Here is a 13,204-nt window from a genome sequence, read left to right on the forward strand (position 1 = left end):
GAGTATCAAAATAGGCCCAACAGGAAAAAGTCTGGCCTTTTTTTCCTTTTTTTCAAAGGTCCAGTGGACCTTTGAAAAAAAAAGGGGCCGGAGTTACGTCATTGCTAAATAAACTGCAAAGTAGGCTCATATATTTTTACTTTCTGATGACATATGTTGTCGTTTAGGTTGAATATTGTTCTATACTAATGTGGATATACATGTAAGTAGAACATACGCTGCTGGTCTGGGTGTGTATGTTCTACAAAATAACACAGGGCAGCTTGTTTTCTTTTCCTTTTAGTGTAACCTACAGCGTGAACGATCTGAGGCGGGGCAGACAGGAGGTTGGCCAAGCAACAGTTTGAGTTATGATTAAGCAATTTTAATGAGGTTCTGGTCCCTGCACCAGAAGCCCCAGTTGACTTTTTTTTGTTTCGGCATGGGAAAAAACACAAAATTCCCTTTTTTGCCTTGGTGCCAAAAGTTAATTGAAAACATTTCAGGGCAATGTATTGTCCGGGGGCCCCTGTATGACTCTCATCCCTTCATTATTCTCAACAATAATAAAAAGGCATTACAATTATTAATGGTTGGAGTAGAGGGCTGCTCTCTTAAAGGCACAGTGGCAGTGGCAGGCATTTGGACAGAAATGCTTTCATTAGATCACTTTGTAGCTGGCGCTGCCACTGAAAGATTTATTATTTTCAATGTTTTCATAAGTTACTACAGCGTCCAAAACAATGACACACAGCTTCTGACAGAAATTAGAAGACCAGTGCACATCTACACGACCCTTAAAAACCTTGATCAGTAAGAGACCAAGCAGCAGTAAAGCTGAACTCTCCCACATAACCCCTCTGTCTTCCTCTGGGATCGCTGTCTCCTCATGCTGCGCCCCCCCCCCCTGAAAAGCTGTGACAGAGGAACAGAGTGAATGAAGTACCCCCACATTGTGCCGCTGCACTATTGTGTATTTTGGTATCTCCATAATAGAGGTGCCACTCGACTTCTCTTCCCATCAATGGGCTGGAGGGCCCATGTCTTTCCTGTGAAAAGCATCATGGCTGCCATCAATGGTTTCAAGACCCATCATCACAAGTGAAGGAGGGGACACTGGCTACAGCTATAGAGAGCCGACTGAATGTGGCACACACATGTAAATAGACCAGCATATGTATGTTACATATGTAGCCAGCACTTCAAGTCGTCTGGGAGCTTTCTCCAAAGTAAATGTTATGTTAGTGCTACTTATCAATCTTTAGATTTGATTACAGGAAGAGACAGCAAACTATAACATACCAGCACAACAGAATAATATGTTGCACAACACTGAATCAATTATTTTACAAATTTGTGCTGATGTCATCTGGATTTACTAAGGTCATGAGCTGGAAATGAATCAGCAGGCTGCTAAAGAGGAATTTTCTATTTTATCATTTTTAATTTCAGCAACAGAGTTTAAATCACTCTTCTTCGACTCCAGACTTAACATTGGTTCATAGAAGCATAAAAAAGTGGTCCCAAACAGGAGCCTTGTGGAACAAATAGACACAAACAAGTCCCTGTCTTTTTAAAGATTTAAACCAAGTACTTTTAGCTTAAGAGCAGAAAAAGGGGTCATATTTGATTTAAATGTTTTCTTATGATCTCTGTTAGATGTTTTAAACTTAAGACTCCTGTATAAGTATTCATAGAGGCACATTGAGAAAACTGAACACCTTTAGAGTGGGTACGAGGAGGCTGAATCTTAAACACAAACTTAAATGCAGAGAAAAGAATCGTTTTAAACATCTCGTTTATTTAATGTGCATGTACATTCAGAGGTCCATGTTCATAATGGGCACCTAATGTCACCGCTCACCCAAACATAGACATGCTTCTTTAATCTGTGTGTCTTTTAAAGACTTCTAACAAACACATGGGGTGAAGATAACCAAACTGACTGAATGCTTCTTGGCTCCATTTGTGCTGCAAATCCCCAAAGAGGAGGGGTTTACCTTTCTGCAGTTTGTTTGAACAGGAATTAACTCTTTATATCTTCTGCAAACATCCATGTTTACAAGGTCAAGTGTATCACACTTCAGAACTTGCAGGATCTGGGATTACACATTTTAGTTGCTGATATGGCCTTTGGTTTTTGATGACTGCTTTTACAGCCAAACTGTCAGGTAAAGACTTTAAAACAAAGCTCCTTCCTCTGTGGTCACTATGCAGTCCAAGAGCTGGGCTCACTTATTCCATACAGTGCAAATCTCTTTTCACACAATATACTGTACACTTTACATAAAAATAGGCTTCTTCAAAGTAAACACGTAACTGACATTTAGCTACTCTGAATGCTTTTGAAATGATGCCCTGTTTTACATGAACCCGTGTGCTATCTGACTCCAGCTGATTTTCAGATAAATTTGATCAAAACCAAGATGGTGGTCAAGACATTCAACACAGTCTGACAAGGTCTGGAATCACTGGAGCTCTCCACATATGGATCATCCGGGTCGAAGTATTCCTCCTCAAGATCCTCTTCAGAGTCTGAAAATCCGCTTCCAGCGAACCTGTCGCTGGAATCAGAGCAGAAAGTTTTCATGCTGACTTTTATAAACTCACATATGTTCCTCTCTGTGCCGTCACACACACAAGTGTCTAGCTGCTGCGCTTTCGGTATGGAGCGCATGTTGGCTATCACTTTGCGGCACCCATCTGAGCACCTCTGCCCACCGAAAAGCTTTCTGCAGTGAAACAAATAATCCCTCATCGCAGAGCTGCAGGGCTGATCCATCTCACACTGCCGCCGGGCCTCGGTGCAGCCCATGGTGCTCGTCCGCGGAAGGCACGGCTCGATGGCTTGTTTGGTCCTCCTGCAAACCGAGTCCAGGGCGCAGTCGCAGTCCTCCAGAGCCGGGCCGCTCTGGGTCAGATTGAGCTGGATCAGAGAGGATATGCAGTGACTGGGACACTTCTTGCGTTCCCCGCTGATGACAGACGCGCAGGCATAAACATATTGATCATACGCGTAATGGCACTCCGGCTCTCCATGACACTTGAGGATGGCTTTCCAGCAAACGAGCCGATGGTTGTGGTTTGGTGATCCAAAGCAGAGTCCGATAAGTAGGATCAATACACTACATATCAAAACCACCACCCGCTCCATTAATATGGCACGACTTGCCATTTCCACCATGAATAAACCTGAAAAACGTCAGACTTCATAAGAGCTTCTGTATTTCCAGCGTGCTGCGTCAGAAGAGATGGATTCACAGTCAGTGAGGCGCCACAAAGTGAAGGAAGCAACTCCTCATCAGTGATGGCCATAACAAGCAGATCATCATGAGATCCTGAAAGTTTTAAAGCCGACACAAAGTTTCCAGCTCTCGTCTGTCCCGGTTTGTTTTGAGGCTTCACACGCGGTTACAAGCGCCACAGAGACGACTAGAAGATTCATCAAACTTCAGTAAGAAAAAAAAAAGAAAATGAAAAATCCCAGAGGTAGGCTGAAGCCACTATATCCGTGTCCCTGGAGTCACTCGTGCGCTTTCGCTGCTGCTGGCCCCGCATCCATTCCAACTGCGGTCGCTTTGTATAACCAGGCGGTGTGCTGATGGGCTGATTAGGTCCTGCAGCCACCGCATCTGATTGGTCCGATAAACTGTTGTGATTTGCTCGTCACACGCGGGCAGTGACGCAGGCTGCTGTTATTAGAGAGTGAGAGGAAACTTTTTAATCATCGTATTATCAATAAGATCAGTCAGAGTGCACGTTTAATGAGTTGGGGGAAGTTTTAGGGATACTTTTGTGCGTTTTAGGCGTTTGAATAGATAGATAGATAGAAACAACAGCTGTTATAACACAAGCTTTCAGCATATAATACACAATAGGGGTACTGGGAAAGTACCAGAAGTTAACACATGGCTCTATTTTTCTTACTGCCTTTTCTATGCATGTGTAAGCAGTAGTGTGAAATCCAGCACTTTACCATCTGCTTAAAGGGTATTTCCTATTTCCTAACAATAACAATGAAAAAGTGTGAGAAGGAATAACAACAGCAGGAGCTCTCTTAAAGGTGCTATAAATGAAGATAGAAACAGAACAAAGTATAGGGAGGGAAAAGAAACACATTTAGCAATTTGGTTGCTTCGTCTCTCTCTCTGACCCCGTCACATCACCAAACTGTGACCACAAAGATCTGTCAGCTCTCGGGGGGACCCTTAAACCCCCCGATTCCAATTAGAAAGATTAGAGAGGAGTCAAGACAAGTGTATAGTGCAGTTTCTATAGCCAAGCTTCCCCCCTCTTCCAGCTGGCATACCAGTGCAACAGGCTGACTGCAGACTCAATTTAGAGCAACATCAAAGTGGAGGTTAAAGAAAGCCCAAATGGCAGACTGCTCAAGGGTCTCCATTAACTACAAAGAACCTGACATCATCTTAGACCACTTAAGACCACATTTAAACAGAGACAGATATGGGTGCTGTGACACTGCTGAAGATCTCTGTGTTGTTCTGTTTTATGAAAAGTTTATTTAGCTCTAATCTACAAAGCTTTCTTTTAAACATACTTAACAACACAGCACAGCCACACTTCCCTTTCAAGAAGGAGTTCATAATACATAGCAGAAGCAAAATCCCATCAGCACTGGACGACAGCCAGATCAGAACAACGGCCAGATTCAGTGGAGCCAGCAGCTCTGTATGATGGAGCAGGCAACTGCTCTCCCCCAAACTGTACCTCTTAAATTACCTCTAATACATCACTCACATTCTTTACTGTTACACCAAACTTCTCAGATTGTTCCGAGAGAAATACGAGGCCAGTGTCCTGTACAGTCTTGCCTGGCGTTTATTTCAAGCGACTACCTCCTGCTATGCATTCTGTACATGCGGTCGTTCATGGCGACTCACATGTAATAGTGTTTCCAGAATTGGAATGCGGTTCCCCAGAGCAGATTTGTAAATACTCATGCAGAGACAGACGTGCTCTTCAGTTTGTCTCCACTGCTGTCAGAAGTCATTACACACAAGCTGCACTGCCAGAACAATTCACTGAACTTTGTATTCAAGTGCTTCCAAGCCCAGAGAGAGAGAGAGAGAGAGAGGCAGAGAGAGAATGGGGTGAGGGTGGGGGAGTCAATATTAAAAAGTTGCCAAATGTTTTTCTGCCTGCATTTTTTCAATTTTCTGTGGCTTAAGAAAACTTCTCAGATGTCTGACTCAGATATGTTGATACTATTGATGAAATGAAAGAAAGAAATGATTTAGTGAAAACAAGAAAACGACTTTTCATTGGCAGGCATGTGAAGAGTTATGATATCGACATGCAGTGTAAGTATGACCCTGATCCAAGTAAAGAGCACATCATTAAAATCATTATAGCTAGCCTTTGCTAGTATAATGCCATTCGGTTAACATAGCTGCAGGCAAAGGCGAGCATAGAACTTTTGTTTTGCAGGGTGAAAAGTCATCAATAACATGAGGAAGTGATGTCAGTGAATGCCCTAATGCCTTAATGCTTCCCTGTTTCTGTTCATCATGCCATCTTTTTCTTATGATAAATCTAGTTCGATTTCAGATTACCCTTGATACTGAAAAGTGGTTAACCAGTGTGGTCACTAACAAGTTGTTAAATGAGACTATAGAGGTTTTCATAGTCAATTAACATCATCATGCAAAACAGGTCACACTAAGAAGTAGTTTTTTTAGAGGTAAGTGAGCAATCTTTAAACCACCTTGCCTGCGTTCTCACCACAATCATCATCTTTCTCTCTGTCCAGGTCTCTAGCACGCCTCATGTCTGTCTCAGAGCAGAGATGTTTCAGGATGGTACCACATGTTCTAAGATGAAGTGGACCTCCTCTAGGGAAAGCTTTACCCCACAGCAGGAAAAGAATTTGCCTTCTGACTCACAGAGGAGAACAGAACTACAAGTTCAAACAAGGGTCATTCTGGCTGTATACCTACGCTCACAGTTACGATGCCAAAGTTTTAAAACCTGTATGATGTGACGATGAACAGAACAAACAACCGTTTTTTTCCTATTCTGGTTACCAGAGAGACTGTCAGATTCTTTGGCTTGCTTTGTGGAAAAGTACAGGGAGTAACATTACACAAGTTTCATGTTCTGGTTCCTCTTAACGATTTTGGAAGATTGCAAATGGAATGGGGCTGTTAAACAGAGCAGAGAGTTAAACTCCACAGAGAGAACCAGGCACTGGTTTTGCCATCATAAAGGAGGGTAATAGATAGTAGACTAATGACACCTGCAGTAAAGCTTGGGGAACAAAGGAAATCTTCCTTGGCTGCACAGGACTGCTGCACAGAGGAACCCTGTAACACTGGGTCAAGAAATAATAAGATAACAGAGCCGTTTCTTCCCAGTACAAAGTAGGGGCAGATAGTACAGCCGCACAGTGTGTCTGTGTCAGAAGACAGAGGTGTGTAGCTGTTACTGAAAAAGTGACTTTATTGCAGACAGCAGTTTTAGTTTTTGTTTGAAACATGACCTCTTCTGACTATCATCATGTATCTCTCCAAGAGGAAATAGCTGCTCAGGGACACAGAGACGTCATTGTTCCACATATAAGGACCTTACCAAAAAAAACCAAGGAAGAAAATTATAGTGTTCAGCATCCAGGAGGAAAGAGGAAAGAATGAAGTTCACCTTGTGCTACTGACAGCCTCCTGGCGACTAAGGAGGATCCTCCAGCACTGAAGCAGCTTTATTTAAATACATTTTGTTAATGAATAGACAAATAGACAATGTATTACTCCTTTAAACCTAGCATCATTGATGGATCAATGCTCTGCATGCACAGTACAGAGTTGGATAGAAGGACAGAAGATTACCAGTTTTTCATTTTCATTGCACAGTCTGTCTGTCTGTCTGTCTGGCATCCTGCCACACTGGGGAGCTCATTCTTTAAGGAGTAGCTGCTGTTTCAGGAGACAGAAAATGAGATGCAACCCAGGGCTTCCAACATATTTGAAGCCTGAGTGTAGTCATTAAGTTGTATAAAAGTGAACCATTGTTCATGGATTATTCTGGCGAAGAGTTCTTGGAAACTCTGGGCTAGATTTAGGAAATATACATGGGTGTAGTGATATTTCTGCGAGTGTCAGCAGCTGCTGATGCCTGAAGGTGTATTTCAGTGGAACTCTAGGTAGAAGCTGTCTCAGCTCAGCATCCACGCTGACACAGTGACACATCCCCCACGCAGATAAAAGCACATCAATGGAATGCTTAGATATTTTGAGGCCTGCTGTTTGATGGCTGGTTAATACACTCAACAAGAAGACTTTTTTATACACTGTTATGCATGCAGTGGAATGTCATGAACTTGAAATTTCAAATGTGGAAATATGGGGTCTTAAAATGTGTATTTTTGTGTGATGAATGAAGTATGAGGGACAAATACAGAGCCTTTCTAGATGAAGGGTTAAGGCAGTGTTTGGATTAGCAGTTAGCTCAGCGTAGGGTGGTCTGGGAGACACAGAGTTTATGTTTAATTTAAACACGAGTCTGCTTAGTGTCACTGGGCTGAGAAAAGCCATGCTGATGAGTTAAACAAGAGGGTGAGACAGCAGGTCTAATATGTAGAAGAACTGAATTGTGTTTATAATTTAAATAAATGACTGTAGCATGCCAGCTTTTCTTGCCATTTTTATTTTTAAATATTTTCTTTTATTCGGACTGTTTTATGTTCATATAAATAGGAGGGTTTGTTGTCTCTGTGGTTGTCATTTCCTTCCAGCACATGTAAAACTGAGATGGGGGGGAGAGAGAGAGGGAGGTTGTTGATGTTGCTGAGTGAGCTGTCAGCTGTGCAGACACACCACAGACACACCACCATAACACTCTTCATCAGTGTGTAAAGTAAACAGAGCCTGTCTGGACATGGGCTGGATGTCAGTCAGACAGTGAAGGACTACAACAGAAAATAACAGGTACTGACCTGTCACAGGTTAACCCACTGTTTTTACTTTCTGTCACAATGTTAGGTCACTGTGGGCTCATTCTTCACTGCAGTATGAAGTTTTGCATCCAGATAGCTTTTCTCTGAGTCTGAACAACGCAAATCTGGATATATCTGGATTGATTTCAATCCACCTCTCGGAGGTGGATCTAGCTGGATTGGCTTACATCTGGCTCAGGTCTGAACGCAAATGCATCTAGCGAATCCTGCTTGCGATGTGATACTTCCGGTTCACGGGAAGCGTGTCCGGGTTGCGTACAAAAGAACTATGACAGCTTTACCACAAGTTTATTTTCGCCAGGGCTACAAAGAAATAAACTGCTTTTTGAAACCGTAAAAACCGTAAGAACGAGCGACATGAGACAAAAAAAAACGGACCGAGGACCGCAAACATGCCGGATTAAGCATGATTGAGAGGGGACTGAGATTAGGTCTCTGAAAATAGGTCTGAACGTATCCAGCTCAAATCCTATCCGGATTCAATCCCACTGTAGCTGGATTGACTTTCTCCAGTGTAAACGGGGCCTTAGAGTTTGGTCACATTTTCTAAAGAAACAGCTGCTTTTACAACCTTTTCTGCAGCTCTTCTAATGCAGATACTTCACTGTTTTTATACTACAAACAGACATAGAAGCAGCCATGATAACAGGATTTGCTTAAATCTGTTGTTTTTGATGCAACCAGATAACAACTAACTCTCTGTGGAGAAAAAAGGAAATGCCCCATACAAAAGAGAACACAGTCAGTAGCAAGAGAAAAATAAACTGGCTGGGTTTTGCTTTTCCTGCAAAATCTAAATATTGACTCTGCAACCTATAATCATACACTGAACAAATTTGAAATAAACAAGTGTGTCTCTAAGTGTTTGTGCGTCTTGTGGACGCTGAGGCTCTTGACTGCTGATGCTTATGAATGCACATTCACAAAAAATTAAAGGGGAGGTTTTTGCTCTTAGTGAATACCAGACAATATAAATTGCATCCAGCGTAACTGGAGCTCCATAAATTATTTTGTATTCTTTGTATATACAAAGGAGCTCTTTGAAAAAGCTGTTAGTCTTCTGTCTATGGCCAAACATCTGCTTTCAGTTGACATAATTTTACTTTTATATGACGCATGTCCAGTACACTCACATCTAAATTGCCAAGACATAAGTAAAAAAAAAGCAATCAAAATTCCATTATACTTTCATAGAAGCTTTTACACTTCAATGCCAGGTTTCCAAGTGACGTCGGCAGCCAATGAGTTGCACAACTGTGTAGTACAATACAACCATCAGACAAACAAGGCATGTCACGTAGGCAGTCAACAACCAGACTAGCATCAAGAGCATGCAGGGGAGTAGGTACACCGGTGAATGACTGTTCTAGCACACAGGCATCTTTCCATTTGTGTTTATTTAAAAAAAAAAATCACACACACACTCAAGATGGACAGTGTGAGGCAGAGATCCAGTGAAGCTTCTGCTCCTTCATCAGTGCAACAGATGGATTGAGTAAAAAAAAGCTCATGAATGTTCCATGTGAGCCTCTGGTGCTGTCAATCCTGGTTTAGGTTGCCTACAACCAGATTCAATCTGCTAAAAAAGATACATTATTTGTATTTGTTGTGTTTTTGTTGCTTATTTATCGTCAACGCAAACAGAGCTGATTACCTCATTTGTTATGCTTCTTGAAGATGGATATATACTCCTGTACGTCATCAGGGGATCCCAGGACCACCGGGACCCTCTGGTGGATGGTGGTGGGCTGGATGTCTAAAACGTTAACGGCTCCTGTGGTGGCCATGCCTCCTGCCTGCTCCATGATGAAGGCCATGGGGTTGCACTCGTAAAGCAGCCTTAGCTGAAAAGGATGAATATGTAACATAAGTATATGCAGTAGAAAGTGATGTGTGGATTTAAAAATAACCCTTTTGGAGCTTCAGCTGCTTACCTTGCCTTTGGGACTCTTGACATTAGCAGGATATAAGAAGATTCCTCCATACACCAAGGTACGATGAACATCTGCTACCATTGAACCAACATATCGACTGCCATATGGAGCAGAACCATCCTAGAAACAAGGGAAAGGTGATTCCTCCTTGACACAATACAGCATTTGAAGTTGTCTGTGGACACTGGCGAGGGAAATTTACCTGTGGGTGCTTCTTCTTCTGTAGGTACTCTGTCACATCTGGATAAAAATGCTGAGCATACCCCTCATTCAAACTATAGATCTTCCCCTTTTTCTTAATCTTCACATCTCGATCAACCAAGATGAACTCACCGATTGCCTTAAAAAAAAAAAAATCAGCTTACTACATACTTTGATGCAGTTTTTGAAGCTACCTGCAGGAGAAAAAAACCTTACAGGGTCAAGCATGAAGCCGTTGACTCCCTGACCAGTGGAGAGAACCATCATGGTGGCACTGCCGTACAGGGCGTAACCGGCGGCTACAATATTCCTCCCAGGCTGCAGGGCATCCTTCTCACATGGCTCATCATCAGTAGTCTTTGTTAGAAATATTAATGTGAGAAAATGATCCGAGAACAAGTGACGCAGAGTCATTTTATATTTTACAAAGATAGAATACTGGCAGCAAATCAGTATGCTTCTGAGTCCCTGACCTTTTTGTAGATAGCAAAGATTGTCCCAATAGAGACAAGACAGTCAATGTTGGACGAACCATCCAGTGGATCAAAGCACACAATGTATTTTCCCTGGTGGGTGAGAAAAAAATGATTTTTATAAACACCACCGAGAAAACAGAAAAGAAAATATTAAAACAAATACGGATAAACATACTCTTTTGTCTGGTTCTACAATAATGGCTTTCTCGTCTTCCTCTGAGACCAACACACAGGAGGTGAAGGAGGACTTGATCATGTTGATGACCAGGTCATTGGACAGGATGTCCAGTTTCTTCACCTGGTCACCTGTCACATTGGTGCTTCCGGCGATGCCATATCTACCCAAAGGAAAGAAAAGGTTTCTCAGTGTGAATAAATGCTACATATTCTGACAGAACACAATAAAAGTATCAACACAGGGTGTCCTGATTCAGAAAAAACACTGACTATTATCTGCTTGACCTCTGCCCCAAGATATAGTGCTCAACGTGTGCACAATATCTTTACCTTTGGCCAGGGGGCAAGTTAGCGCTGCATGAAGAGTTAAATGGACAGACAATTTTCACTTAAACATATCAAACCACGAATGATGCATGAATAACTGGTCTTTGCATCTCTAATTTAAACAATAAACTAGCTTTCATTTTAACCTGCATGCATGAATAGAAACCATGGTACTCACAGGTTAGCAATCCCAGCCTTCCTGACAGCAGTGGAAATGGCTTTGACAGCTGTGCAGATGGAGCTAAGCAGGTTTGTCAGCTCACCCGTGCCTTGGGCCCTTCTGCCTTCTTCCAGGACAAACCTGGTGAGGGTCAGGACGTTGGTATCGAAGGCTCCTTTGTCAGACATTTCGCTGTCAGTCTGGCAGGCAAGCAGGCAGTCGTGAGACTGGGACCGTGAGCCTGAGGCCGTCAAGTAAAATAGGTGAGCGTTTCTTAATGTGAAAAAAGTGGACTCTAGAACGGGGGTGTACATGACTTCTAACCAATCAGGAGCTGCAGTGAGGGGCTGACGTCTGCGACTGCAGGTTTAAGAGAGCAAAGTTCAGAGATAGTGTTGTTTTTTAGAGTAACTACCTCAGCCTGACTCAGTCCTGCATCGCCTTGAGTTTAAATCAGTGAGTTTACAGTTGTTTCTCTGTTCATCGGGCCAAAGTACAAAATTAACCAGACGCAGAATATTAACAGGACATTTTCAGATAATAATTGATGCAATCAGAAAAGTAAAAAAAAAAATATCAAACTGGCAAAGGACGCACGTGTTGTGTGTGCATGCACATACGTACGTTTTATGGTGTTCTCTTATTGTGACAAACATGGTTCATGGAGTTACATCATCTTACATCATCAGCTCAAAAAAAGCTCAAGTTGAACTTTGTGCATAGCAAGATACAGGTGGGCTGTGAGGTAATCTGTGATGGTTAATCACAAACCAATCATGATGTTTTCAGGTTTAGATACAGATGAGTGGGTGAGAACACAATTTGATCAAAAATACACATTTCCTTTGTGTGCAAATTAGATGCAATCACTACTTGTATTGGGTTCTATTCAAAGCTCCTGATAGTCACTTCAGTATTATGCATCTCTAACACATTCTGTACCCATACTGTTCAAATACTGTTGAACACCTTGATTCCAAACTACTTCTCTAGATTTAAATAAAGGTTGAACGAATGAATCTAAAGGAGTTTTACTACAGTGTTTACAGCTCTGTTGGTGCAGTGTGGGGTGCACTTCTACAATGCGTCCACTAGATGTCGCTGCGCAGCTTACACGTGTTGAAGCCTGGGTAGAAGATGCGTGTCCTGCTCTTACCTTTGCTGTGCATGAGTGAGTGGGACAGACAAAATAAAACCACGCAAACCTCCCTGTTGTCCCACAGGAGGGGGGGTATAGCCTCTATGTAGTTGCAAATTGCCACCTATGAAACCAGATGCTACTCAGACAGAATGATATGCTGTTTATGCGGAGTAATCGAGTCACAAGAACAAAGTACATCATCAATATTTCACTGAGAACCGTCCATCACCTGACTGACTCCCAGCAGCACCTGTCGTGTACGTTGACAAGTCTCGGAGCATGCGCAATTCCTCCCTTTTCTCCAAGCATAGGGAAAACTTTTCCGTCGAAAATTAAACTAGGAGATAAGTTAAACCAGCGGCCACAGCATGTCTCCAGCACACTGTGTAACTTCCCCCCGCAACTTAGTGACATGATATTTAACTTCTCGTATCACGTACAGTAGGTGTCCACTTTCTCCTGCTGCGGCACAGGTGAGTGGCTTTTTCCATCTTGTTAGCTAACATACAGCTAACAGGGGCTAGCAGGTGACTCCGGTTGTAGAACAGGAAGACATGAAACATTTGGTTTACCACGGAGAATGGAGATGAGCTTTTCACCAGCATCATTTCATGGTTTAATTATTATCATGGTTTAATTATTATCATGCAGACCTTTATATCAGTATGACCACAAGGCGTCAGGCTTACGCAACATTCAGTGTTTTGTTAAAGGGGTCACAATGCACCAAACAAAAGCAGGAAAGACACCCACTTACATGCCTTGAGCGTAAGAAATATACATATTCCGTTAGAAATATATATATATATATATATATATATATATATATATATATATATA

General features: G+C 42.2%; 2 protein-coding genes across 3 annotated transcripts; both read right to left on the minus strand.

Moving 5' to 3' along the window:
* Window positions 1-1,760: 1,760 nt before the first annotated feature.
* Window positions 1,761-3,632, minus strand: gas1b (growth arrest-specific 1b). Its single transcript, XM_028418024.1, has one exon. The coding sequence runs from the start codon at window positions 3,161-3,163 to the stop codon at window positions 2,381-2,383; it is 783 nt and encodes a 260-aa protein (XP_028273825.1). The 5' UTR covers window positions 3,164-3,632; the 3' UTR covers window positions 1,761-2,380.
* A 5,695-nt stretch (window positions 3,633-9,327) lies between these two features.
* On the minus strand, window positions 9,328-11,513 carry fbp1b (fructose-1,6-bisphosphatase 1b). Of its 2 annotated transcripts, none has more exons than XM_028417844.1 (8): window positions 11,242-11,513; window positions 10,735-10,897; window positions 10,557-10,649; window positions 10,300-10,440; window positions 10,085-10,222; window positions 9,883-10,002; window positions 9,603-9,792; window positions 9,328-9,524 (listed from the first exon to the last, which is right to left on the minus strand). In XM_028417844.1, exons 1-7 carry the CDS (start codon window positions 11,409-11,411, stop codon window positions 9,604-9,606), a joined length of 1,014 nt encoding a protein of 337 aa, XP_028273645.1. In that variant the 5' UTR covers window positions 11,412-11,513; the 3' UTR covers window positions 9,328-9,524; window position 9,603. The 2 variants fall into 2 exon arrangements, with proteins under 2 accessions (XP_028273645.1, XP_028273644.1); XM_028417843.1 differs by having other exon boundaries at window positions 9,328-9,527.
* Window positions 11,514-13,204: the final 1,691 nt, after the last annotated feature.

Source organism: Parambassis ranga, chromosome 12 (assembly GCF_900634625.1).
Source record: "Parambassis ranga chromosome 12, fParRan2.1, whole genome shotgun sequence".
Classification (NCBI taxonomy): domain Eukaryota; kingdom Metazoa; phylum Chordata; class Actinopteri; family Ambassidae; genus Parambassis; species Parambassis ranga.